Genomic DNA, 24,176 nt, shown 5'->3' on the forward strand with positions numbered 1-24,176 from the left:
ACTTTTAACAAAAATCAAACATTTTCAAGAACTGCTTAAATGTTAAAATATGTGTTGTATTAAAGTTTGGAACTGTTGTGGCTATTGCAGCATGTTAACCAAATATTTGTCACTATAATTCCCCAAAGGCAAAGTTTAAGAATTGAGATGAAACTTTGAAAATATCTTTAATTTATTAATTATCCATTGAGGTAGTCTACTGTACAGCTGAATACATTGCATCACAACTATGTAAATGAGTGAAGTATGAGTATCTTAATACTGTGAAGCAAATTTAGCAATATTACCTTAATGGACTCTCCAAAAGGTAGTTATGTGTTGATCTTGATGAATAGTCAAGGAAAGAACTTGCAAGTTTTAAGACTTTGGGACGAATTAATTCATATTTTGCATTTCATGGTTTGACCCAAACTTGTGTCCAGTGGCAAGTGCAAAGGTAAAGGAGGGTGGGGGGGGGGTGCAGGGGTGCAGGATCCTGCACCTTCCATCATATCTCAAGGGAAGAGGGTTCAGTCAGGTGATTTTTTACAATTGGCCGGGGAATAATTGTACTATTGCTGGGGGTGTACACCCACCCCCCTTCTTACACATACAGTAGTCTGAATGACAATTATGTTAAGGAACATTTGACATCGATATATATACATTCAAATTGATATCCTGCATTTCATTCGTGATGAAAAGTAAGATATATAGTATAATGTTTCTTCTGGGTTCCTCTTCTTACGATCTAAACCACCCACCATTGGTTCTCCTTTCATTGTGACCACAGAAGAGGTGATTCGTAAGCGGCTTCTGATTGAAGGAGAGAGCGGAGCTGACGACAGGAGAATAGGGTCCCTCCTGAAACTCTTTGTGAAGTGGAGTGAGAGTGATGAGAGTGCAGAAGAAAGGTATGTACAACATGAAAGAAACAACATGAATGTCTACATGAATGTATTAAACATTGAGGGTGAAAACTGAGAAGAGGAGAAAAGAATTCATAGTTCTTTCCTCATACCGTATGTTAAAAGGCAGCCTTCTTCAGTCTACTGAAACTCCATTGGTGATCATATCATTTTCACCCTCGCTGGGACATTTAATCACCTTAACTTATTTTGTCCCATTCCCAATATGTAAGGTTAATTTGCAGGGTGCGAGCCTTAGGTAAGAGTTTGTAACATTTTTAAATGTATTTACAATGACAAAGAACAAAGTGACGCTCTATCTTTTTTTTGCCATCTTATTTTCTTTGGTTCCTTGGACACGTGTGAAACTGCTTTTCCAAAGAGTTGTCTGAGAATTATCGGAACAGAGAGCAAAAATTAGTTTTGAAAACTGGAGAGTCTCTTTGCTTACTGTTAATTATGTGAGGAGACTTTTGACAAACATCTCAGGCAGAAGCCTCTGAGAAATCAGTTGGTATTTTACACAAAATTGGTCGCCAAAGTCGAAAAAGAACTTGCTCAAAATTGGATTTCTGTACATGCAAAGCAACAAACCTACTGTTAAAGATGTAACACAGCACACAGCATTATTGAAGGCTCCACTTGATTGATCATATTTTGAGGTTTTGAAATCTCAGGTAATGCAGATTAAAAGCTATTTTTTATATGGCACAGAACAATTCGAGACAAACCATTTATTTCATGGTCTGAAATGTCCAAAATGTTACTTTTTCTTGACTCTTGCAGTGCTGTTCACTCCCTTGTTTGACTCCCAAAAACCTGAAAATTTTGATAAGTTTATGTTTACACATGGAAAGTAGTTACATAATTCCCAGGATTTCTCTCATCACAAGTTACTCTTATTGCATTACAGTGCAGCTACATATGAGAAGATGATGTCTACCCTTGCCCAGATTGAATTCTCCATGGAGAAGAAGCAACTCATCAATAATATGAACGCAAAGGAAATGAAACATTATGAGGTCATTTACCAGAAAATTGGTAAGCAACATTGGTCAGGGGAAAACAATTTTCAGTAAAATGAAGTTATTTTTTCTCTTACTTAGTACTCAATCTGATACCAATCATTAAAAAAAATTCTTTTGTGTAGTGTATCAGTTTACCATCTAATATTCATCTCAGGGGTTTTGTCTTTAGTTCAAATTGTAACATTTTCACATTTCATGGAAACATGTAAGCACCAATGTAAAATATAGATAAGTTGCACTTTTGTGTTACTCACGGCAACCACATTGGAACAAAATGTTTTGCCTCCATTTTTTGCTGTCTGATGTTGCTGTTCATTCTTTTTGTAATGACTTTCAGCTGTACAGCTACTTCTTTGTTGTATACGTCCACAATCCTAGCCAAGAAACAAAAATAAAATGTTGATATAATTGCTTCTATGTTTGGGAAGTTTAACTAATTAATTTGAAAACTTGGAAAGGGGGCCACGATGTGCAATACTCTGTTACATAATGGAACATATACACATCAAATTAGTTTTTAGTTTTTTTTTTTATATTTTTATGTTTTAAGCTTGAAGTTATTTGATCTCTGTACAAACTTTCTGCATCAAGTATGGAAAGACAGTTTGATTTAGTGATTAGATATGAGCAGGGTTCGCAGGTTTCTTCCGGGGGGTGGAAAAAACCGCGGAATAAACCGCGGTTTATTCCACTCGGAAGAAATAGGTTTCTTCCAGTTTCTTCCGGACAAAATGGAAGAAACTCATTTTTTGGGGAAAAACTGTTGATAAAGTTTCATAAAAACCTGCAATGATTTCTAACTATGTAATAAATGGACAAGAAGCACTATAGTGTCATCTAGGTAGTCTATATCTAGGTTTGGAGCACATGACCTGCTTCCAGCATATACTGTACACAATATAGTACTAGGCAAGCTACTAGCATCGGACAATTCAGGGAACAACTATGGGCAAGCAATATTTTGCAGACCAGAATGGTCCTGATTATAGCCCACTTCTTAGTTGAAAACTAGTTTCAGAGTGGAGGGGCAAGTGTTCCCTGGAAACTAGTGTAGGCCTACTACAATGCACACTCATTACTACGATTACATTGACCACCATGACCATATTTTGTGGGGATTGAACTCAAGACATGAGGGTTACAGATTCGACTGGAAGTTGTAGTGAGAAATGAGGGCTGGCTCGTGGCCAGCTGTGTTTAATTGTGGATGTTTGATCTTTTTGCTGTTGGGAACTTGGGATGACAAGTCCTCCTGTTAACTACAAGTTGTAATTTAGGGAGTTGCAGAAAAAACTGTTGCCTAAATCTAACAGATATTGTTTGGCTATTTTCTTGGTGTTCATTGTATTAAATCCTCAGTGCATGGGCCAGTCCAGATGAATCATTCATACAGTATGGCCAGTTATGCAAACAACCCAAAATTATACAGGTTTCTTCCAGTTTCTTCCACGTCCCCGGAAGAAATAGGTTTCTTCCGGAAGAAACCGAACCCTGGATATGAGTAATTGGGAGTAATTTAAGGAGAATGCATTCTAGTTTCTGACAAGTCCTTAATGCATTTGTCAAGCACAATGTAAAAGCTAAGAACTAACCTAAACTGAACAAGCTGAGAGTTTTTCTGATGAGATTTTATGGACAAAATCTTTATCTTGGTCTGTTGATTTTTCCACCATCGATAATACTTTCAGCCGGTTGTCATTCTGGTAGGGTATAAGTTGGTTTAGATGCTTTGATGCAAGATAAGGTCTTCTACAAGCCAACAGAAAAGAGCACTGAGCACTAAACACTTGCCCCCTCTGTTACCGTTACCATTACTGTAACCATCACTGTTACCATCACTGTTACCTTCACTGTTACCGTTACTGTTACCGTCACGGTTACCGTCGCTGTTACCGTCACTGTTGCCTTTACTGTTACCATCACTGTTACCGTCACTTTTACCATCACTGTTACCATCACTGTTACTATTACTGTTACCATTGATGTTACCATCACTGTTACTGTACCGTCACTTTTACCGTTACTGTTACCATTAATGTTACCATCCCTGTTACCATCACTGTTACAATTGCTGTTACCATTACTGTTGTTATTACTGTTACCATCACTGTTACCATCACTTTTACCGTCACTGTTACCGTCACTGTTACTGTTACCTTTACTGTTACTATCACTACTGCTTGTCTTTGTACTGACACAGAGAGTGAGATCAACGAGGCTTTTGACCGTATAGCAGGCTGCAAGGAGGAGCTGAATGAAGCACGGAGGGTGAGGAGACATCGACAAGAGTACGATAACCTGGCTAGAGTGATTCAAAAGCAACCAGACAGGAAAGAGACCACAAAGTAAGAATTTTTAATATCTTTTTATAGTTTACATGCACTGCGTAGATACGTTCATCAATGCAGGGTGTTTAAGAAGACAGTTTGACATCATATTTTTAAGACCAGGAAAGTGAAATAGTATCAAATGTATGCTTTTTGTGATCTGAAATTTTTGTTTCAGCGAACTGTACACAGGGCCTGCAGAAGAAGGATATTAACTCTGTCCATCTAGCCAAAGTTGTAGTCATTGTTTGAAACCTCCTGGAGATGTTTGACTAGTAAACGACTGTTAGCTGTAACTAACATCGTTACAATTTCAGTACGTCTCCAACCAAACTTTTCAGCACCAAACATTTCTTTTCAAGTGAGAAAGAGAGATAGAGAACTTACCATACACAATCAAGGATACATTTTGACCTACGATTTCCCCCAACTTATAAACAATTACTGAAGTATTGTATATCACAGATCATCACCAACTTATTGCTGATTGGCTCAGTGGAATGCAGGATTTTATTATTCCTAAGATCACTAATTGGACAGTTTTCTCCTGTTGATGATTTGATTACATAGGCAGGCAGGATCATGTTTGATCCTACATGCTTATACTTAGTCGTGCCATTCACATGTATTCAACCTTGTCTATCTGTTTTATTTCCAGGAAACTTGAAGAATTGGACAGAGAACTTGGCTCGTTGATGGAAAATAAAAACACACTAGGAAGAAAGGTGATGTAATATGAAGATGCATCCATCTCCGTGGTGCCATTTTACATGAAATTTGTCAATTAAGTTTGGTCTTTATGAATAATCTCATCATACAGTATTTTTATTAATTTTCAGTGAAACTTCAGTTCATGTATGTTAGGCATGTAAGTTGCTGAAGGTCAAAGTTCATGTTTTAAAGTCGTTCTTGAAAATGGCTAAATAACATCTCCATCCACAGACTTGGAAAGGATAGTAAACCAAGTTCCTCAAAATAACTTGCAAGTACTGGTGTCATTTAAGGGGGTTGTGGTATTGGGGGTCAAAGGTTATATAGGAATAGTTTTGGGTAAAAGTGCTCAAAAGTGTTTTTGCACATCAATCAATGGATATCCCAATCCCTACTGAAGATGGTTCTTGGGTAATTCTGTAATAGACATGTGTGGGAATTTGAGGGCAAATGTCTGCTATGGTTCATTTTGGGGTCATTGTGCGAAAGTGCTTATATTCAGTTTCCACATTTTAAGTGAACTCACAGGTTTCCAAAGCTGCAAATTGGTGTTAGCTAGTAATTAGGATGTCATGAATTTGAGGCCAGATTTCACTGAAGTGTTGTTTGTGGCCGTTGTGTTCAATGCAACTGACATTATTATTGATATACCAAGAAAGCAAATATTAATGTTAGCGAATGCTAAATGAAATCATGCATAATGAATAAGTAGCTCAAAAATGTTGCATTGTTATCATGCACTCTACACATTGTAGCTGTAAATTGCTTTACTAAAATTCCACTTGTAATAAGAACAAATTTTCTTTCCCTTTCTCTTCTTTTGGTATAAAATTGTTTACAAGAAGTCTGTAAGTTGTCGTGGAAACCAGAGACACTGTCAGTAATGTAAATATCTGTAGTTTTAAATATTTTAAATAGCTGTTATTCTCTGTTGCATCATTTGAATTGTTTAAGCGCTTCGTAGATAGCATAGAGGTAACTTTTTGATCACAATCAAAAACTAATAATGCCCCGTTTCTGACACAGCTTGAAGATCGAAGAAAGCAGTTCCATGTGCTGATCAATTCCATCCATGAATTACAGAGAATTCTGGAAGGTAAGGTTTCCTTTGCTTTCATGTATGTATTTAGTATTTTTTTTAGATCCTCCTGAACTCACAAAGAAGCCATAATTCGCTTATCAAAGCCGCAAGCTGACCGAAGTCAGTCTCTTAGATTCATATTTAACGTCCATGATTATGAATTGTCAATTGTCTACAACTCTGTAACTGGACGACATACATCAATCTTGGAGTGACTCGAACTCGGGGCCTTATGATTGAAAGGCACTGGCATTAACCACTGAGCTAACACTCCACATAAACATAAACATTGGGTTTGGGTTAATGTTTCACATAATATAAATGGTTACAATGGTATTTATACATAAATACAAGAAGAATATGGAGGACCGAGGAAGGAAGGCTTTTACCAGCAGTCACATGCTGAATTCTTCAAATTTCATTTAAATGTAACCCAGTAAATGCTGCACACAAAGGACATTTTTCACAAGTTATTCGTTCAATTGATGGGCTGGTGAGTTCTTCATGCGTGACAGACAACAAAACAACAGCATTTAGGATGTACACGTCTGTCTTGTTTGGATTTGAAAAAGCAACGGTATGATATTTATTCATTCATATAGATGTGCGACGGCCTTGCAGTATTTAATTAGCTAACAGACAAACCCAACAGATGCTGGTAGTTCCACTGTACACAAATTATCAATAGTTAATTTTGTTGGTATTTACCCTGTTCTCTGTATTTTGTTGTCTTGTTTTGTCTTTGTTGCTCTTTCTTTTCTAATTATTTGTAAAAGACAGACTAATTGTAAAAAAGCCCTGCTTCTTCTTCCCACCTCCAACCCCACGTATTTAAGTACATACCATTGTACCATTCATAGGCGTAGGAGCCCAATGTGATTTGGGGGACTGTAACGACTTGCCTGAAAAATATAACCAAAATTTATCGCGGGGTATGGGCGCAATCAACATTTTAATGTGCATATCATATAGGCATGTATCAATTATTACATCGCATCACAATCACATACAATAATTTGCTGTGTTATTACCCTTCCATATTGGTTATAATTTTTGGGGAAGTCTTTCATTAATAAATGATAATAATAATATAAAATTAATCATTGAAAACTCATTGCAATTTATTTTTCTTTCAGTAGGTGCCCGAAAAATTCTCAGCATATTGCCCGAATTTTCACAAAAATATTTGGTTGGGGGCCCCCCCTCTCCCGCCTCCTACGCCTATGGTACCATTGTACCTTTATGTGTCAATAAACTCACACGTAAACCGATACTTTCATATAATGTTGTGTTGCGAATGTTGCTTGCAAACTTCGTCGTTTAACGTTTCATTTGTTTTTACCAACGGAGACTTTCTCGCTCGTCAGCTTCCCATTTTAAATCATACTCTTTTCGACAGTTGAGTTTCTTTGTTTAATCATTAACCTGTACTTTTCAGATCTTAGTAGTAATCCAATTTACTGAAGAAAGGAAAACAAAGTGACTCACATATCAAGCATGTTACTCTTGAGAATTTATCAACTTTGATGGCTGATGGATGAGTTTGTTTCAGTCAGTGAGATTTTGTGGAAAATTCCAATCATTTACTAATAACATGCACAAACAGAGATCCAATTTTTGCTCTTGTTTTAAAAGTGTTTGGAAAACTACGTATCTTGTCATGATTGAATGCCCACAATTACAGATTTGGGAGAATTTGCACACAATCGATCTATTCCCGCTAAAAAAAAAAATAATAAAATTGGTAACAATTGAGCCTCCAGTCAATGTGCCTCCTGCTGAATATGCCCTCTCTTCTCTGTAAATCATTGTATGAATATTCATGTATTTTAGAATTGCTCAAATTTAATTATCGCTGAAAGCTGTCGATTGTTTTGCAAAGACAGGTATGACATGTCTTCAAATACAGCGTCCTAGTCGTGACAATGTCACTATTCAGTTTGAGTTTTTTTTTTTAAAATATTAAATATTTTTTTCTTAACTGTTTCAACTTTTTTATCCTGTCAAATTTTGGCAGGGTATGTTCAGCTGGCCAACAGTAGTAAATGCAAGAATGTCCTCCAGGGGAATGGGTAACTTTTGACTGAGCTGGAAGTTCACATTTTGCTTGGCAACTGTGAACGGAACATGTTTCACACACAAGTTGAGATAAATGGGCCAAAGCTCAGAAGTGATAGGCTTGGTACTACAAAGACTTGTAGAAAGGAAAAGGGGACACAAAAAGTGATAACTGCCTTGCCTTGGTTTGGTTCCAAACCTGAGAGTGACCCAAACAATTTTACCAAAAAAAAACTAGGTAACAGCACCAGCATGACATGTTTGGACTTATTTATTTTTGAAAAGAAAAGAATAATACATTTGGAAGATGAATTGCATTTTCAAAAGCAAGAAAAAAAGAAGAAATGTTTATGGTTTGGTACAAGTGGTAAAGACTTACTCTGGTGCAACAAATTCAAAGAAACTTGTGAATAATATCTACCCCCCCCCCCTCCCCCACTTTGTGGTAAAACAATACACCCCATTAAGAATCCTTTTTTCTTTTCTTTTTAAATTCATGTAATATCATTTTGAATTAAATCAAATAAGCAAACATGGTATTTAACAGATTGTCACTCTGCCAGAACAATCAGTATCAAGTTGATGCTTTCTATAAAGAATGCAAATATTTAGGTGAATGCAAAGAACTTTATACAGACAAAAGAGCCCCCAATGGAACGACAACACCATCTATTTTTACCGTCACCGTCAGTGGTGACATGTCACAGTCAGTGGTGACAGTGACAGTCAGTCATTACCTGTCACAGTCAGTGGTGATAGATACATTGGATGTTTCAAATGTTTACATAGATGCTGCGTTCTTCCCCCCGCCCTCACTCCCTCCTTGACGTAAACAGTCTCTGATACATAAATTTCCTGTAGCACCCCAAGGCCTTACTTTATTGAAGTTTTTGTCTGTGGGGCACAATTAAAAAATAAGTAGAATTTCAGGGCTCCTCAGTGTCCCATCACAAATGAATGGAATGTTACAGGAGCAGGTATTCGTGTTCTGAATGTAAATATTTACATACCTTTCATGCCAGTTGATTTGTACCATTGTGACATTTGCCAGAGTGTTTGGGAGCCATTCTGAATACTTTGGGGGGGGGGGAGGAGGGGCAAAAATAGTTTTAAGTGTCGCCCTAACAATGAACAAATTTCATGTACCTCACTCTAGTTTACTACCTGCCTCCATAGTCGTCACTGATTGCTCCGTGTGAACGCATCATCCAAACTTAGGCTTGGAATTTCACATTTCTTGACCCTTGCTAAAACTGGGAAGTGCTTCAAAACACAAAGAAACTTCTGGCTAGATCAAGTTCTCTATGATGTATTCCTGAACTACCGCCCACATCGGTTTTTTGTACAGTTTTCTTGACAGCAGTTCAATAATATTTGTTGATAATAAGCAGTAATACAGGGGCAACGTTTGATACAGGCCATTCCAATTCTTTTAATTGATGAGGTTGTAACAGTGGCAGTGCCTTTTCTTCTACTGGCAAACAGCCAAATACACTGGCATTTATCCCTTTACTAGCCCAAATAGTGCGACCTTGAAAACAGCCAGTTTATTAAATTCTGGTCGTATCTGCTTTGTAAACCTTTGCAGTAAAATGAAACTTTCAATTTTTACATGTATATTTATTTTTGGTAAAAAAATGGAAAAAAAATAAGAGTAGATCTGGGAATCTAGGAGGATGTCTTTATTTAAAGCAACACAAGATTGTCAAGAATTTAGAAAAAATTATAGTAAATAAAAGAAAAATTTAAAAAAGTGCTTTTAGCATGATGAAACACTCGCTTGGGGTTCATCAAACCACAGAAGGATGGCGAATCACAAAGATGAACCATTTTGAAGCATTGTGTCATAAAAACAAAATTAATACTGTTTTGAGAAATGTCTCTCTCCAATTGGGTGCATTACATTCTTTATGAAGTTTTAAGTATCCCTTTAACAAAGATGTTCGCTCCAATGGTAGGATATCACTGTAGTAATGCTGGGAGAAGGGGGGGGGGGAAGGAGTAAGAGGGGGGATTTCTGCCCATCAGTATTGCTTCACCTGCTCTTTCTTCATATGTTTTATCTGGATGTACTAAAAGGGTATTAATGTGTAGCAAGTGGTGCAGTGAATGTGTATGATGATATACTACAGGGGAAATTAAGTTACACAAAACAAGGAACTGAAATTATTGTCTACAAGGACATTTAAAAACCAACGGTCTCTTCCATGGTTCCTTACTCCTTCGCTTTAATCCTCCGGAATGTACCTTTTAGATTAAAAAAAAAACACCTGCAGTTTTGCAGATTCTAGTTTACATATACTCAAAATATGTAGTTAGTGTTTGGTTCATATCACAGGTAGCATTGATAAATTTAGTTGAATCCTCGCTCCTTCTACGACTTGATACGTTTGAAATATTGATGAGTTTAGTTTGCATTCGAATTCAACAAGTTACTACTTTTGGCTATCGTTGAGTTTGCTTACTGTTCCTCATTCTAAAACTTCTTTACTTTTAAGCATTGATAAGTTTTCTTTACTATCGATTTATAATTTATTTCTTTAGGGTATGTGAACTTTTAATTCATGGAATGGCTTCTTGCGTAGCTAGCTAACCTAGCTTAAAGCTTCCTGGCCATTTTAACTCTGCTCCAAATTGCTTTTTTGTGTCTTTCTCCAATTCATTTTGTTTCATTCTATATTTATTTATTTATTTATACGTATATGTTGGTTGCTTTGTTGCATTTATTGGGTTATTATGATTTTGCAAATCCCCCCATAGCCATTTGACTGACACTGTTCCCAAATTGAAGTTTTTGTAAGACATTGGAGACAAACTGTTTTTCATTTTGATGAACCATTTCACAAACTTCATTAACGTAATTGCATTTTGGCAAATATTCATGAGGAAGAACGGCATCAAAATTCAGAGCTTAATACAAAACATTCATGATTGATCAAATATGGAAGAGCAGATGAAAGTTCCTCGAAGGGGTTTCATAGATATTCACCATTTTCTCCATCCCATCGTTCTCGTTTGGAAATATTAGCAACGGACCTTGATTTGACAGCTTCAGTGACTTCGGGAAATATTTTAACCGAATTTGGTATTTGTCACATGACATGGAAATGTCTGGTATCGGTTCAGAAATCGAGAATTTCTGTTGAATAACTAGTATTGGTTTTTTTTTAAAAAAGAAAAAATAATGAAAGGAATATTTAAGAGCGGAGGTTTACCTGGAAGGGATTTCCTAAATAATTTCCTTTTCAGGTAAGGTTATTGTCCTGTACAGATTGCATAATAATGAAAAAATAAAACATGAAGAAATGTAAATCTCGTAGATATTATATGCCATGCCCTAATAAGGACATTTTTTTCCCGTTGGATTCTACAAAGATGTCGTAATTGAATGCTCGGATTCGATATTTCAAGTTTACTGCTTAAGTCTTTGAAGGAAATGATCAACTTTGTTTTATGGTGAAGCATCTTTAACCTTCTCCTTGATCCAAAATAAAGACAAAGTTACAGTAAATGTTGTTAGATGGAAAGAGAGAGACAGGGGGAGGGGGGGGGGAGGCAAACTGCTGTTTATTTCCACTTGCCCCTGACAGCATGCATGCTTTTAATGCATATCAATATATTCTTTTAATTCCATTTTACCCTCTCTTATCGTTGAATTCTTTCCTTCATTATCCATGTGCACAAAGGTTTTACAACCACTTTGTTCAACAAGGTGTTTTCCTGAGATTGCCTTTGCTCCTTCTCCCCGCTCATTGCGCAGTTATGCCCGTCCTGAAAATGTCGAGGTAATCTGTCAGAGTTTAATGACGGTCGTTGAGTGACGTTCCCTTGAATTTACAAAAAGTCTGTATCGACGCTTTCTCTGAGTAAAGATGACAGCATGATTTATAATTTGCCGTCGCTGTTCACTCAATTACCTCCTTCATTGCACCTGCGTCACTCCTCTTTCTGTCTCTCTCTTCATCTTTCTCTCTCTCTCTCTCCCTCTCCTTATTTTTTTCTCTACTTTGAATTATGCCTTTATGCCTTGTCACTTTGTAGAACATCATTCTGTGGTGTTAAGTCACTGGCGTGCATCAATTTTTAGTACCAAAAGTACAGACAAATCAACAACAAATGCAAAACGTACGGAGTGATCCGATTAAAACGAAAGACTCGGAACCAACTTTTCAACTCACCCAAAAGATGGCAAATTGCCAATTGAAATTTTTACCCGAGAGAATCGTCTCCCAGACACTGTTATCTTTTACCAGTGAATATCAAAGTACCCCGAGCTGTGTTTGAGACACAGTGTACAGTTTTTTGTTCCACACAGAGCTATTAGCTTACTCCTACGGCTAAGGTGGCCGTTATGGATAATTCATTTCATCCGGCAAGGCTTTGCGTATGTTTAACTTTTGCACACAGTTCAGGGATCAACTATGGTCATTTGCAAGTCTTTGTATACATATGGTACAGAGTGGGGCTCCCAGCGCTGTGCTACGGTCGTCGTTAAGATATACACAGGTATGGAAGGGAAGGAGCTAGGTTCCTAATCCAACTCGACAGTTTACAAGCTGCACTGCCTGTGATATTATAAGTGCTATGGCTCACAATGGTTGTATCCAATGTAGTCATGTTTTTTTTTTCAAATGACAAATTGGCAGTGGTTTGCAAAGACTGTAATTCTATGTGTGTTTGGTGACCAGCTTTGTAAGGTTAAATCTGCTAAACAAGATCTGCCAAATCTTATAAAAAGTCCCATACTACTTTTTTAAAGCTTAAGCAACCTGTTAAAGTACCGAGTGGGACTAGCACATATTTGCATATACATAGATCAGACTCAAAATTGACCAGTTTAGACAATAATTTGTCTTCTGTGAGATTCTATAGAACACTTCACAGTAAGTAGTAAGTTCTAACCTTCATCCGTGAATTTCAGACAATTTTTTTTCTCATTCGCATGTATGAATTTCTTACATACTGGTTAGTTACATTGTTACAATAGTTTTAATTCCTTATATTGTAAGCCCGTAAAACAAAGACTGAGAAGTTAAAAAACAAAAGACCGACCTTATAATGAGATTGTGAGAAGAAAAAATCCAGGAAAGATTCAATGCAAAACTAATAAATTAAAAATGGATTCTGGATTACTTGAATGATCCATACCACAGTTTATTGAAATATTAAATCTTGTGTATCCATTAAAAATGTGAGTTTAATCTTGAATTGAATGCACCGGTTTGAATGAACTTTGGGCTACAGCTTGCTTGCATACATAACGATAAACTTGCTCTCCGGCCATCTTGTCAATCCAATCACTTCCACAAATATCAGCAAAAACTGTGAAGGACTTTTGGTCCTCTCTTATCAAAGAAAAAACAGCTAATACAAGTGAAAAAGTCATTAATTTTCAGCTATTTTGAAGAATGTTGTGGGAAGACTTAGCCTTGTTTCTATCAGTGAAAGCTGAGAAGCCCTTTATTATAGTTCTGTTAGAGCACTTCCTGATAAACAGGAAATGAAAGTTACAATAATTTTTTTCCTCTGATGAAGGCTGTTTGGAGATGCTCACATAAATATTTTGAGTTTTAGTAACAAAATATTATTAAACAAGTTCACCAACATGTCAATTCTGAAAGATATGACAGGTGAAATGCAAACAAGTGGATTGTTGTTTCCAATTTCTGTCCAATTCAGAATTTCTGAAGAATTCTAGACAACCTAGAGTTTAAAAGTTGAAAGAAATGAAGGATAAAAAACACTGAAAAAACCCAGCACATTGCCACCCATATGATAGCACAGTGTGCTTAGATGTCACCTTTAACAGAATTCACTTCTTTCTTGATGACCAATGCTCTGTATACTATATATGCTAGATCAGCTAAAAAAAAAAAAAGAAGAAATAAAGGACCTAATATTGTCGGTTACAGTGACACTGAGACTCAACACATAGTGGGGAGTCATTGGGCTACAGCCTTGGCCCAGGGTCAATTAGGGGCCCTGGGGAAATACCGGATAGATAGTAATAATTTCTTCTTATTTCATAATATACTTTGAGGCAAAACTAACACTTCAAGCAGGGGGTGCTAATGACATATCTTTCTCAGGGGCCTTTATCTGAATCTCAACGCCACCAAATGAAGACTTCATGTCGTCGTTGAGAATCTTCTCAATGTGAAACTGATCATTGTTAAAGTGCGCCCTCTGTAGATCAATACTAAGCCCTTTCTGTGAAGTCTGTTGTCATACCCTGCAACCGGGGCTCTCAGTAGACTTTCACTTAAGTCACGAAAGAATTTAATCCGGCCTAACAAAAAAACTTGACCCAGATTCTTGCACTTATTTAGGTGTATGGACCCTAAATCACGGCCTCAACCTTGAACACCCTACTGGCCTTCTCTGCTCAAATCCAGTTGTTTATCGATATTATGATTTTTGTCAGATTGCCCTTTGACCTAACCAACAGTTTTTCTCTGAAGCTGGTAGAAACATGCAATGAAATGCCTTACTCTAGAGTACATGGACTGAATCAGCAGTGAATAGAGGTGGCTATGAAAAATTCTGGTTAATTTAAATGGAATGTTTTGAGCTTAAGCGCTACAGTTTGTCAAAAGCATGGTCAGTATTTGTCAATAATGTTTTGTGACATAAGCCAGCAGAAAAGTTAAAGCTGAACATGTTACCTATGTTTTTGTACTCTGTCTATTCCTTCCTATTTTTCTTTGCTTTTGTTTATTGTGGAATGTTTTGATATGCTTTCATACGAAATGAGACATGTTCGTTCATGACGTGCCATGTAAAAAAAAAATCTCTCATTATTTATATATATAAAGATGATTAATTAGTTGTTGATTTGATCTTTATTGGTGCCATTACTAGATGAATTACAGAGACAGTGCAGCTGTAGTCGGTTTTATGGAGAAGTTTCAGGACGGTTATGCGGCGAGAGATGCCGCATAAAACCTGACAGTCCTTGCGTTGCGACAAAACTATTTGAAGTTTGGTTATAATGGATTGCATAGTTGCGCAATATATAGACCCATCTCAAAACAACGATGGCTGCAGAATGAAAAAATAGTTCAACTTATTTTTAGCTAGTGAGTCATAGTCTGGTACTGTACTGACTGATTGATTTTTATTGTGTGGGAGACAGTACCCTTGATTTGTAGTACCTATACCATGTTGACACATACAGTTATTAAAGTCAAGACTAAGTCAGTGATGGCAGAAAAACATTTGGGAATCTTGACCTTTGTCTTTGTGTGACACACAAAAACAAAAGATCAATGTGTGTGTGTGTGTGTGAGTGTTTTCCAATTTCAATTTAGATCAATGAAATCAAGTCAACACATTTATTGCATCATTCAAGCCAAAAGAGAATATGAATTAACGAAAGATTAAACTTTAGAGAGTGTGAACATGTATGGATATTGAAAGAAAGCATGATGTATATCTGGTAGAGTAGTAGGACAAATGATCTTAGATAGATAAATTGATCTAGAAGACATCTACAAACATTTTGCAAGAAAATTGAGTGGAATTTCAACTATTTAACGTGTAATGCTCAGAGAATTCCTGAATCTATTGTTGCAGTGGTGTACGGAATAACAACTGGACAAGAATGATGTTGAAATACTTTGGCATACTTTGCATAATTGGAACATAAAGGGGGAGGGTGGTGAGGCAGGGAATTTGATGACTATATTCGATGACACTTTAGTTATCCTTCGATAGGATCAAAGCATGGATGTGATTAGTAATTGGTGGTTTAATGGTCTGGGATGATTAATTTCATTGTTTTTGGTTTTGTTTTTCATTATAGTCACACATGATATGTACATACTTAAGTTTAATATTGATGGAAGGTTTTTCTTTACATGTGCAATGATTTTGTATTGCATTTTGTAATTGCATTTTGTACTGAATTTTCAATAGTCTTGGCTGGAGGTACAATATTCAACCAATAGAGGAAAGATACAAAACTAGCAAAAATTAATGATCTGCTACTTTAGTTCACCAAAACTGCAATAGGAACATTAAAATCCAGCCATAAACCTCAACTTAAGGTTTACAAGAAGGAAAAATAAAACAATGTCACATTAAATTTGTGGGGTCTCTATTTTGTCCGCACTGGGGTAAATCCTGAAACGTTAATAATTTCATAATTAACCTTTACTTCGTTTGAGGGCTGTCATTCCCTCACCTACCTGTCTCCTCGCAACTTACTCCCTCATGCTCTACCATGACTAGAGTGACATGCCTGGTGACCTTTGAGTACTGCCCTCATTCAGTGTACCACCTGAAAATGTCCATGAAATGTTCTATTGTTTTGGTCTCAGTGATACAGAGTGGAACCATAAACACAAGCAAAATACAGCTTTATCAGTGAACACTTGCAATAAAAACATTAAGAAAGGAAATGGGTAAGGAATTCACCAAATTTCACAAAATAGTTATATTCTGATACACTCCTTCATAGTGGCATACAGGTAACTATGTAGTCAGTACTGTACACATTGTTATGTATGGTAAATGTGAGTGGTGAATTTGCAGCATTGTAAAGTAGTATGACATGGCTTGAATTAACCTACATAATATATGTTGTTATACTCTGATACACTCCTATATACAGGTAACGTCAAAAGTCAATGCTGCATTAAGTTAGTTAGTTCTCACACTGTACTCATCGTTATGTACGTACGGTAATGTGAGTTGTGAACATCCAATATTGTACAGTAGTATGGCATGGCTTTAATTAACCTACATGTCGTTGTAAAAATATCTTAATTTGCAATTTCATAAATTGTGGCTTTCCCCTCATAATGAAGAAATATATATATGCAATGATAGTGTGTTCGGCATATCTTTTCCAGAAGTTTGAGGGTCTATGAATTTGGTTGAGTTGATATTAAAATACCTATAAATACTGTTCATCATTGTGTAAAATCGTCATTGTTGGCTTTTCTGTAGCAACTTGCCCATGTAACCAGATACATTATTCTCTGTGTGTGTGGTGGAATTGGCATGTTTTACACTGAAGGTCCTGCAAGATAAACACATAAAGATCAGTTCTATACCTTATTAGCAGAAACATTACTTGCCCATGGATGTTACCAGGGAAATGATTCCTTGTGTGAGGTGGAATGGGCATGTTTTACACTGAGGGTCCTGCAAGATAAACACAGAAAAGTCAGTACTCTTCCTTAGAAGCAGAAACATTACTTGCAGCATATCCCTGTTATGTGTATGTTATCAGTTCATGGTGGATTTATGGTGGCATTATTTTGTGCATTAGGTTTTAATATCAGGCCTACAGGGTCCACACATGTTTAGGGCGATGACCCAGGATGACCCAGGATCTTCCATGAGGACTGAGTCATAACCCACCAGACCCTCCCTCATTCCTCAGAATTCTGAAAGCTAGCTTTGAGGTAGCATACGCCCATTACAAGCCCCATTGACTTACACACTAAATCACAAAAGTAATGTGGTCTTTAAGTCTAGATAGAAGTTTTCACTAGCTTAACGCTACCCATCACCGGATAGCTGACAAGTTGGCCTTTCATGGCACCATCAATTTTCCGTACCATGACCGTGAAAATTTTTTGCTATCCGAGCCGGAAGTTTTCGTCACTTGTAAACAAACCTCTTCACTCAGTGGTAAACAAATTTCCTACGCTGCTCCTGGGAAGCCTAAAGGGGTCTAAAATTGCCTCAATTGACCCAATTTTTTCACCACATGTACTTCCATTCATGCTCTTCAACATGAAAGCCACAAAAAACTAGATTATGATTGATAACAGGTCACAAAAGATGTTCTCCTGCTGCTTTTTGGCACTTTTCCTGAAGGAGAACAATCGAGCGGATTGATATAGACTCTAATAGGAGTATGCCACCTTAAGTGAGAGTTGAATTTTTTTTTTTTTTCCAAAATGATACTTTTCATAGTCGTCACAATATAAACCACAACAGAATTATATGCAATTATCATTTTAGGTCCATAAAGATGTATTTTCAGAGATTTCAGTATGCACGGTGCAGTGTGTAAATACACATATGAGCAATACTGTGTAAGCAGTAACCAGGTCTATGTCTGCAACAACACTTCCAGTCACCAATTTTGATAAGCTTGACCAATTTGGGTGCATCTATGATTCTTGCAGGTATTACTGGTATCCCTGATCACAATCCACTTGGTCTGGCTTGCCCTACCTGCAGAAACATCATCCATAGAAGGGTTAGCGGTGAGGGCTTTTTCGTCTCTGGCTCTGAAAAGTGATGAAAACTACTTTTGTTTAGCTCAGCAGATTCCTCACAAACTGACCCACAGGACATACCCCAATGTATTCCTGAACTGTTTGGAACATGTTAAACTGATATTGCATGTCACTCCAGTGCAACTGTTAAGTTACTAAGAATAAAAGAAGAGAATTGAAGGTGTTCTTTGCCAAAACTGGATCATCGGGATTTGTAAACAACAGCCTCACTGTAACAGTATTACAGCAGTCAAAAGGAAAGCTTACTGGAATGCTATCTAGATACACTGTTCACCTCAATAGCATATCCAGTCCATTTAAAGGTTTGTGCATAGGTTGTTACAATGTATTAAAGACAGTTATAAGAGAAGAGAGGTGGATAGGGGGGCATATTTCATGATAAAACATTCAAATTTGTTGCTCGGCAGAGAACAACAACGTCAAATTACCTTATTCTCCATTGGTGGCAAGCACTGGTTCCTATAGTTACTACAGTAGATCTCCCATGGAAGCATCAGGATATCTCTTTCTGCTGTCAGAGTTGTTTGGGATTTGTTGTTACCTCATCTAACCAGTGAGTCCATTGATACCACACCCATTCAAAGTATATCGCTGTGCATGCTGAGGACTTAGCACATCAACTTTCTCTGAAATTGACAAAACAACAGAAAACTAATGAGGAGTGAATAGGCTCAAAAACCCCTTGATGCACATTGGCAGAAGCAGAATATGCATACCTTTGTGGATTATTTGCTAAATAAGACTCAAAACATTCTCTGTGCAAGGTATTAGCCCTCAGCAGCCACTCCACTTAGGATACAGACCTCATACAACATTGTGCTACAGCTGGTGTAGACTTGGTCTAGGATACTAACGTAGCGCCATTATGAACCTGAGGCCTAGGCCTAAGCTAACAACATTAGGGGTATTTCATGCATTGAAACTGAGTTTTTGTCCTTAGTTAAACACCAGGTACTTCCAGCTTTAGCAAAAATAACCTAAAGTATGATTACCATGTAATTTAGGTGCCCACAGATGTCAAATTTCACTGAACTTAGTCGTTCACGTCACACACACTGCAGGCTTTTTGGTCTGATTCTGAAGGATTTTGAATTTCGTGCATTTGGCACCTACTTAGCAGATTCAAGGCAGGAATCATACTACGGAAGCTTTGGTAGGTCAAGGCTTAATGACCCAATAGTTTATTGGGGAGGAAAACTGGTTAGAAATGCTCAGAAGGCTGTTCTAGTCTAATGTATGGACACGCACATGCTCTTTGTGGTACTTTAAGGCTGTAATACTAATTTATGCGTAAAAATCACCCAAGCGTGAAATTTTCTGACGTTTGCTTGAAAACCATTTTTACACACCATAGCAACTACTTTGATCCAAAATTGGGACTTCTAGCACTTAAAATGAAAAATTTGGCATTTTTGCTTAAGGTAGCATACGCCCATTACAAGCCCCATTGACTTACACACTAAATCACAAAAGTAATGTGGTCTTTAAGTCTAGATAGAAGTTTTCACTAGCTTAACGCTACCCATCACCGGATAGCTGACAAGTTGGCCTTTCATGGCACCATCAATTTTCCGTACCATGACCGTGAAAATTTTTTGCTATCCGAGCCGGAAGTTTTCGTCACTTGTAAACAAACCTCTTCACTCAGTGGTAAACAAATTTCCTACGCTGCTCCTGGGAAGCCTAAAGGGGTCTAAAATTGCCTCAATTGACCCAATTTTTTCACCACATGTACTTCCATTCATGCTCTTCAACATGAAAGCCACAAAAAACTAGATTATGATTGATAACAGGTCACAAAAGATGTTCTCCTGCTGCTTTTTGGCACTTTTCCTGAAGGAGAACAATCGAGCGGATTGATATAGACTCTAATAGGAGTATGCCACCTTGACTATGGACCTGATGTTAACGAATAAGTTGCTAGATCTCCTTTGGCAAGCTGCGAAAACTGTAGATCTGTAGATTTTCTGACGTCTGGAAAAATCCTGCTTCCCTCCGAAATTTGTTCGCAGACCGACTTTTGGGTCTTCCCTCGATAGCTTGCAGACAGTTGCTCGAGGCGATATGGGGAGAGCGAGCTTGTTGTCACACTGACTATGCCTGGAAAGAGAGCTATTTACTTTACTCCTCTCATATCCATCTCCATTCTACATATGCACTCAAAATCTGCCTGCAGTAGCCTCCAAGTGTTGGTAAACGTTGCCATGAAAGAAGCTTTTAGCGTGTGGTTAGCAAATCTTCCAAATTGAGACCAAGTATTGACTCAAAAATAAAATCACAATTGATCAAGCTAAAACACACTCCTACATGTTTTCAGTGTAAATTAAGATCATCAGCAGAGGAACAAATTACTCCACTCTTTTTCTCAACATGCAGGTCACTTAGTCATTCTTTCTCATATGGGGTACTACCCCCCAAGTTAAATCTTGCAGATTGCTTTTTTCTTGATTAATTTTTTTAATTTTCAATGACTGCGGTATTATCTGCTTTTATGATCACTTTACACTGCATTGATTGAATTCAGCAGGTTTTGTCAAATTTTTGCTGGAGTCTAGTAAATCAAGAATTGCCAGTTTTAATAGCTTTGGAACAGACCTGCATTTATGAAGCTAAACACCACACAAAGACATAAAATGGGCGTGCAACCCTTTGACCTTTATCATCCCAGCTGTCAAGTACACTACAAGTTAATCAAGATGAAGGAATCACCAAAAATTGAGTTATCTTTGGAATTAATTTTTTTTTCTCTTCAAAATTGTTTCCGTTTTCCCGTAATTGCTCGCTGGAACTCTGGCAATTAAACAAATTTCCTTCACGACAGTCACAGAGTTTAAGGTTAACCACTAGTTTGCCCTCGCCGACAACCTTGAGAAAACATACGCTACTCTGATATGAGCAAACTGAATTATAACATCTCATCAAGTAGTGAATTGGACTTCTGCCAGCTTACCGGATAACTGTGATGGAAATGTTTCTTTGCTCTGATGTTTCCTGGAAAGAAGGAAGTTTAATACATGAGGGGATTTCGCATGACAAAAACACTTGAGCTTATTCGAAAATTGGTTCTTAGGCTGTTTTATCCTGTATAAATACAAAGAGTTAAAAGGCGGAGATATAATCGCAAGGAGATAAAGAGAGACTTTCGTTCTGAAATTGAAATGCGATTCAGTGATACCGATGAAACTTAACTGTCAATATTTGCATCAACTCCATAAAGATATAATCTTTGTATAGTGTAAAAACTGTGGTCACATTTTTATATTTAAAGTCAAAGGACATTGGGTTCATCTGTTCATCTGTCTTTATGATAATGGACTTCATCTTCTTGCACATACAGTAACACATAATGTAATACATTTAAAGCAGCTGGCAGGCTGGATATCTAATGATGCATCAGTGTTGTGAGTTTTGGTTTTGGTTTTTCTTTATAAAAATAGCATTGTTGTGTTTCACTATTCATAAGATTTATTATGTAACAGAAAGACTGTCAGGTCTTTCATATTACTTCATTTTTGTGAGAAAAAAAAAATTAAGAAAAAATAATAAAATTAAAAATTAACCCTCTGTTTTTGTTTTTTCAGTGGCAAGGCAAAATTTCCGAATACATTAAATTCATGTTATATATTACCTCAACTGAACTTTTTATTTAAATCATTTAGTATTTTATGTTGAAGCCAAATCTTCAATTAATCCAAGAAAGTGTCTGGTGAAACTTGGAAATATTGCCTTTAACATAAATATATATGTTTTCATAAGTTTATAAGTTTTCATAAGATAATGAGAGAATTTTCCACCATACTTTCTCCCAGGCATCATCTGCTAACTACTCAAGGTTCTACCCTTCTGAACCTAGTTTCCTGTATATATATTGTGTTGTAAAATTTATCGCATAGCCACAACTCATTGCGGCAGAGACCGTATGCTGTTGGTCACTCAGATTGCCAGGAATTTAATCCCCATGGTTTGTTGATTACCCTTTGCTTTTTATCAGACTTTTTGCAAACTGACATTTTCCATTTCAACCCAACGTTTCTGATGCTTTCCAACGCTATTGACTCCAACGATTTTGTAAATTTCGTACAACTACTACTTTACGTCTGCTCAGACTGAGCATTTCCCTTTAACATAACTATGTATCATATGATGAAGAAAAAATCGGCAAACTATCTTATCCAAGAGAGTTTCGTCTTCCAAGTCTGGGCGTATCCCTTTCCCGTAAATATACGTATATGTGTATTATTTGTTAAAGACAGATTGTGTGCTGTTCACCTTTCACACAGTTTGCAAGATGTGAAGGTCTGTGGATCTGTTTAAATCAAAAATCGAATACGAAGAGTTTAAATCAGGACAGAGTTCAGAGGGTGAACAGTTAGCCTTATACATACTGTACTGTTTCTTCTTTTGTGTATAGTATAGCATGAATGAACCCTTTTTTTGGTGATGTTGTTGTTTCAAAACTCTAGAAACTTTTGGTATTTGAATCTCTTCTAAGGAGTAGCCCTAACCTTAGTCAAGCCGTGTTTTGAACATTACAATGAGATAATTCATTTCTCAGAAAGAGCCTGATTTTGGACATCTCTTCTAGCCTTGGATGTTTTGTCAAATTGTTCATCCGCGAGTCGCCTAGGTAACCTTCGGCTTAATACATGCCTGTATTGTTCTATTTATGTGTGCTCTACTGAAAATGAAATGTGAATCAAATCATCATCTCCAAGCTCATCAGCTCTTAGTTATTCAAATCTTCGAACTATTTATCGCAATTTCCGTCAGCGACAACTGTTAAGCAGGAAGATTAAGGTTTGGCAGTGCTTTTTCATTTTGGCTATTGCAAATCAGCAGTTAGCACTTGCATTTTCCTTCAAAGTGCCTGGCGGCAGATTACAGCAAAAGTCAAGTTTTAAATAAAAGAGTTTAAATATAAAAAAAAACTACCTTGTGATACATAGACACAGTGTCACTTTTTATAGAAGGTACTGTATAAGTGATGGCTTAAAACAGCTGCTATCTGTTGCATCTTCAATCGCAGACAAATTTAGGAAAACCGACGGAGTATTAATGCTAAAGACGAGATTGTCATCGATTATACTAGTCACAGGTTCCAAATGATGGTTATCGCGCAAGTCGATCGTATCGTGATTGCTTTGGATTCTAAAAAAAATAAATATGCCCTGGGCATTCTGTGGTTAATACATTGTATCTTATATAGCCTTAGTCGTTACTACATGGTTTGGTATGTGATTTAGAATATAATCTTATTGAAAAATGGATATAAAAAAAATTGCGAAGAAAACTGCCGCCTTGAAAGTTAAAATGTAAATGAGGTTTTGATCGGAGACTTCCAACAGCAGCTTGAAGTATTGGGTTAACGTATGCGATGAGAAAACCTGGCATTTTTGTTGCTATACATGCTTTTTGAGTTGGAAATCCACCCGGGTAGTGTTTTGTTGTAATAGTTCCGACCATCTTGTTTAAGAGCAGGAAAGTTGATAACAAAAACAGACAGCAACACAATACTGCTTACAGTTAAAAAGGCAAGAAAATGTACCACCACTGAGTCTGTATGAGACAATAATGATATTGTTCCTATGTAGTTATACTTGTGGATAGTAAGAACCCACTTTTGTGTGCTTTCACTTCTTCTTTGGGGAAGAAGCTGTTTTTTACTAATCCAGAATGTTTTAAATGAATGAATGAATTGAGAATTTGTTTTTTTTTGCTTTTCTTTGCTTTCGTTAATTATAGGGAACCCAGCCATAAGCAAGTACCAGTCAATCACTCTATATGCGCTAATAGCTAGTTTGTGAAATGTTGTTATTTATTGTATT

At 36.9% G+C, this 24,176-nt stretch overlaps 1 protein-coding gene and 1 long non-coding RNA gene across 2 annotated transcripts in view; one reads left to right on the forward strand and one right to left on the reverse strand.

The window, feature by feature from the left end:
* LOC139961149 (THO complex subunit 7 homolog) overlaps nucleotides 1–24,176 on the forward strand; it is a 29,599-nt gene that overhangs the window by 3,006 nt on the left and 2,417 nt on the right. Inside the window, exons 2-6 of the mRNA XM_071960098.1 lie at nucleotides 773–893; nucleotides 1,801–1,928; nucleotides 4,116–4,260; nucleotides 4,901–4,967; nucleotides 5,980–6,049. Of these exons, the coding sequence (XP_071816199.1) occupies nucleotides 773–893; nucleotides 1,801–1,928; nucleotides 4,116–4,260; nucleotides 4,901–4,967; nucleotides 5,980–6,049 (531 nt within the window). The remainder of the gene's footprint in view (nucleotides 1–772; nucleotides 894–1,800; nucleotides 1,929–4,115; nucleotides 4,261–4,900; nucleotides 4,968–5,979; nucleotides 6,050–24,176) is intronic.
* LOC139961150 (uncharacterized) lies at nucleotides 1,952–24,176 on the reverse strand. The gene is made up of 3 exons (XR_011790753.1): nucleotides 18,780–24,176; nucleotides 13,145–18,342; nucleotides 1,952–2,289 (listed from the first exon to the last, which is right to left on the reverse strand). It is a non-coding gene; the product is annotated as an uncharacterized lncRNA (long non-coding RNA).

Source organism: Apostichopus japonicus, chromosome 20 (genome assembly GCF_037975245.1).
Source record: "Apostichopus japonicus isolate 1M-3 chromosome 20, ASM3797524v1, whole genome shotgun sequence".
In the NCBI taxonomy this organism is placed as follows: domain Eukaryota; kingdom Metazoa; phylum Echinodermata; class Holothuroidea; order Aspidochirotida; family Stichopodidae; genus Apostichopus; species Apostichopus japonicus.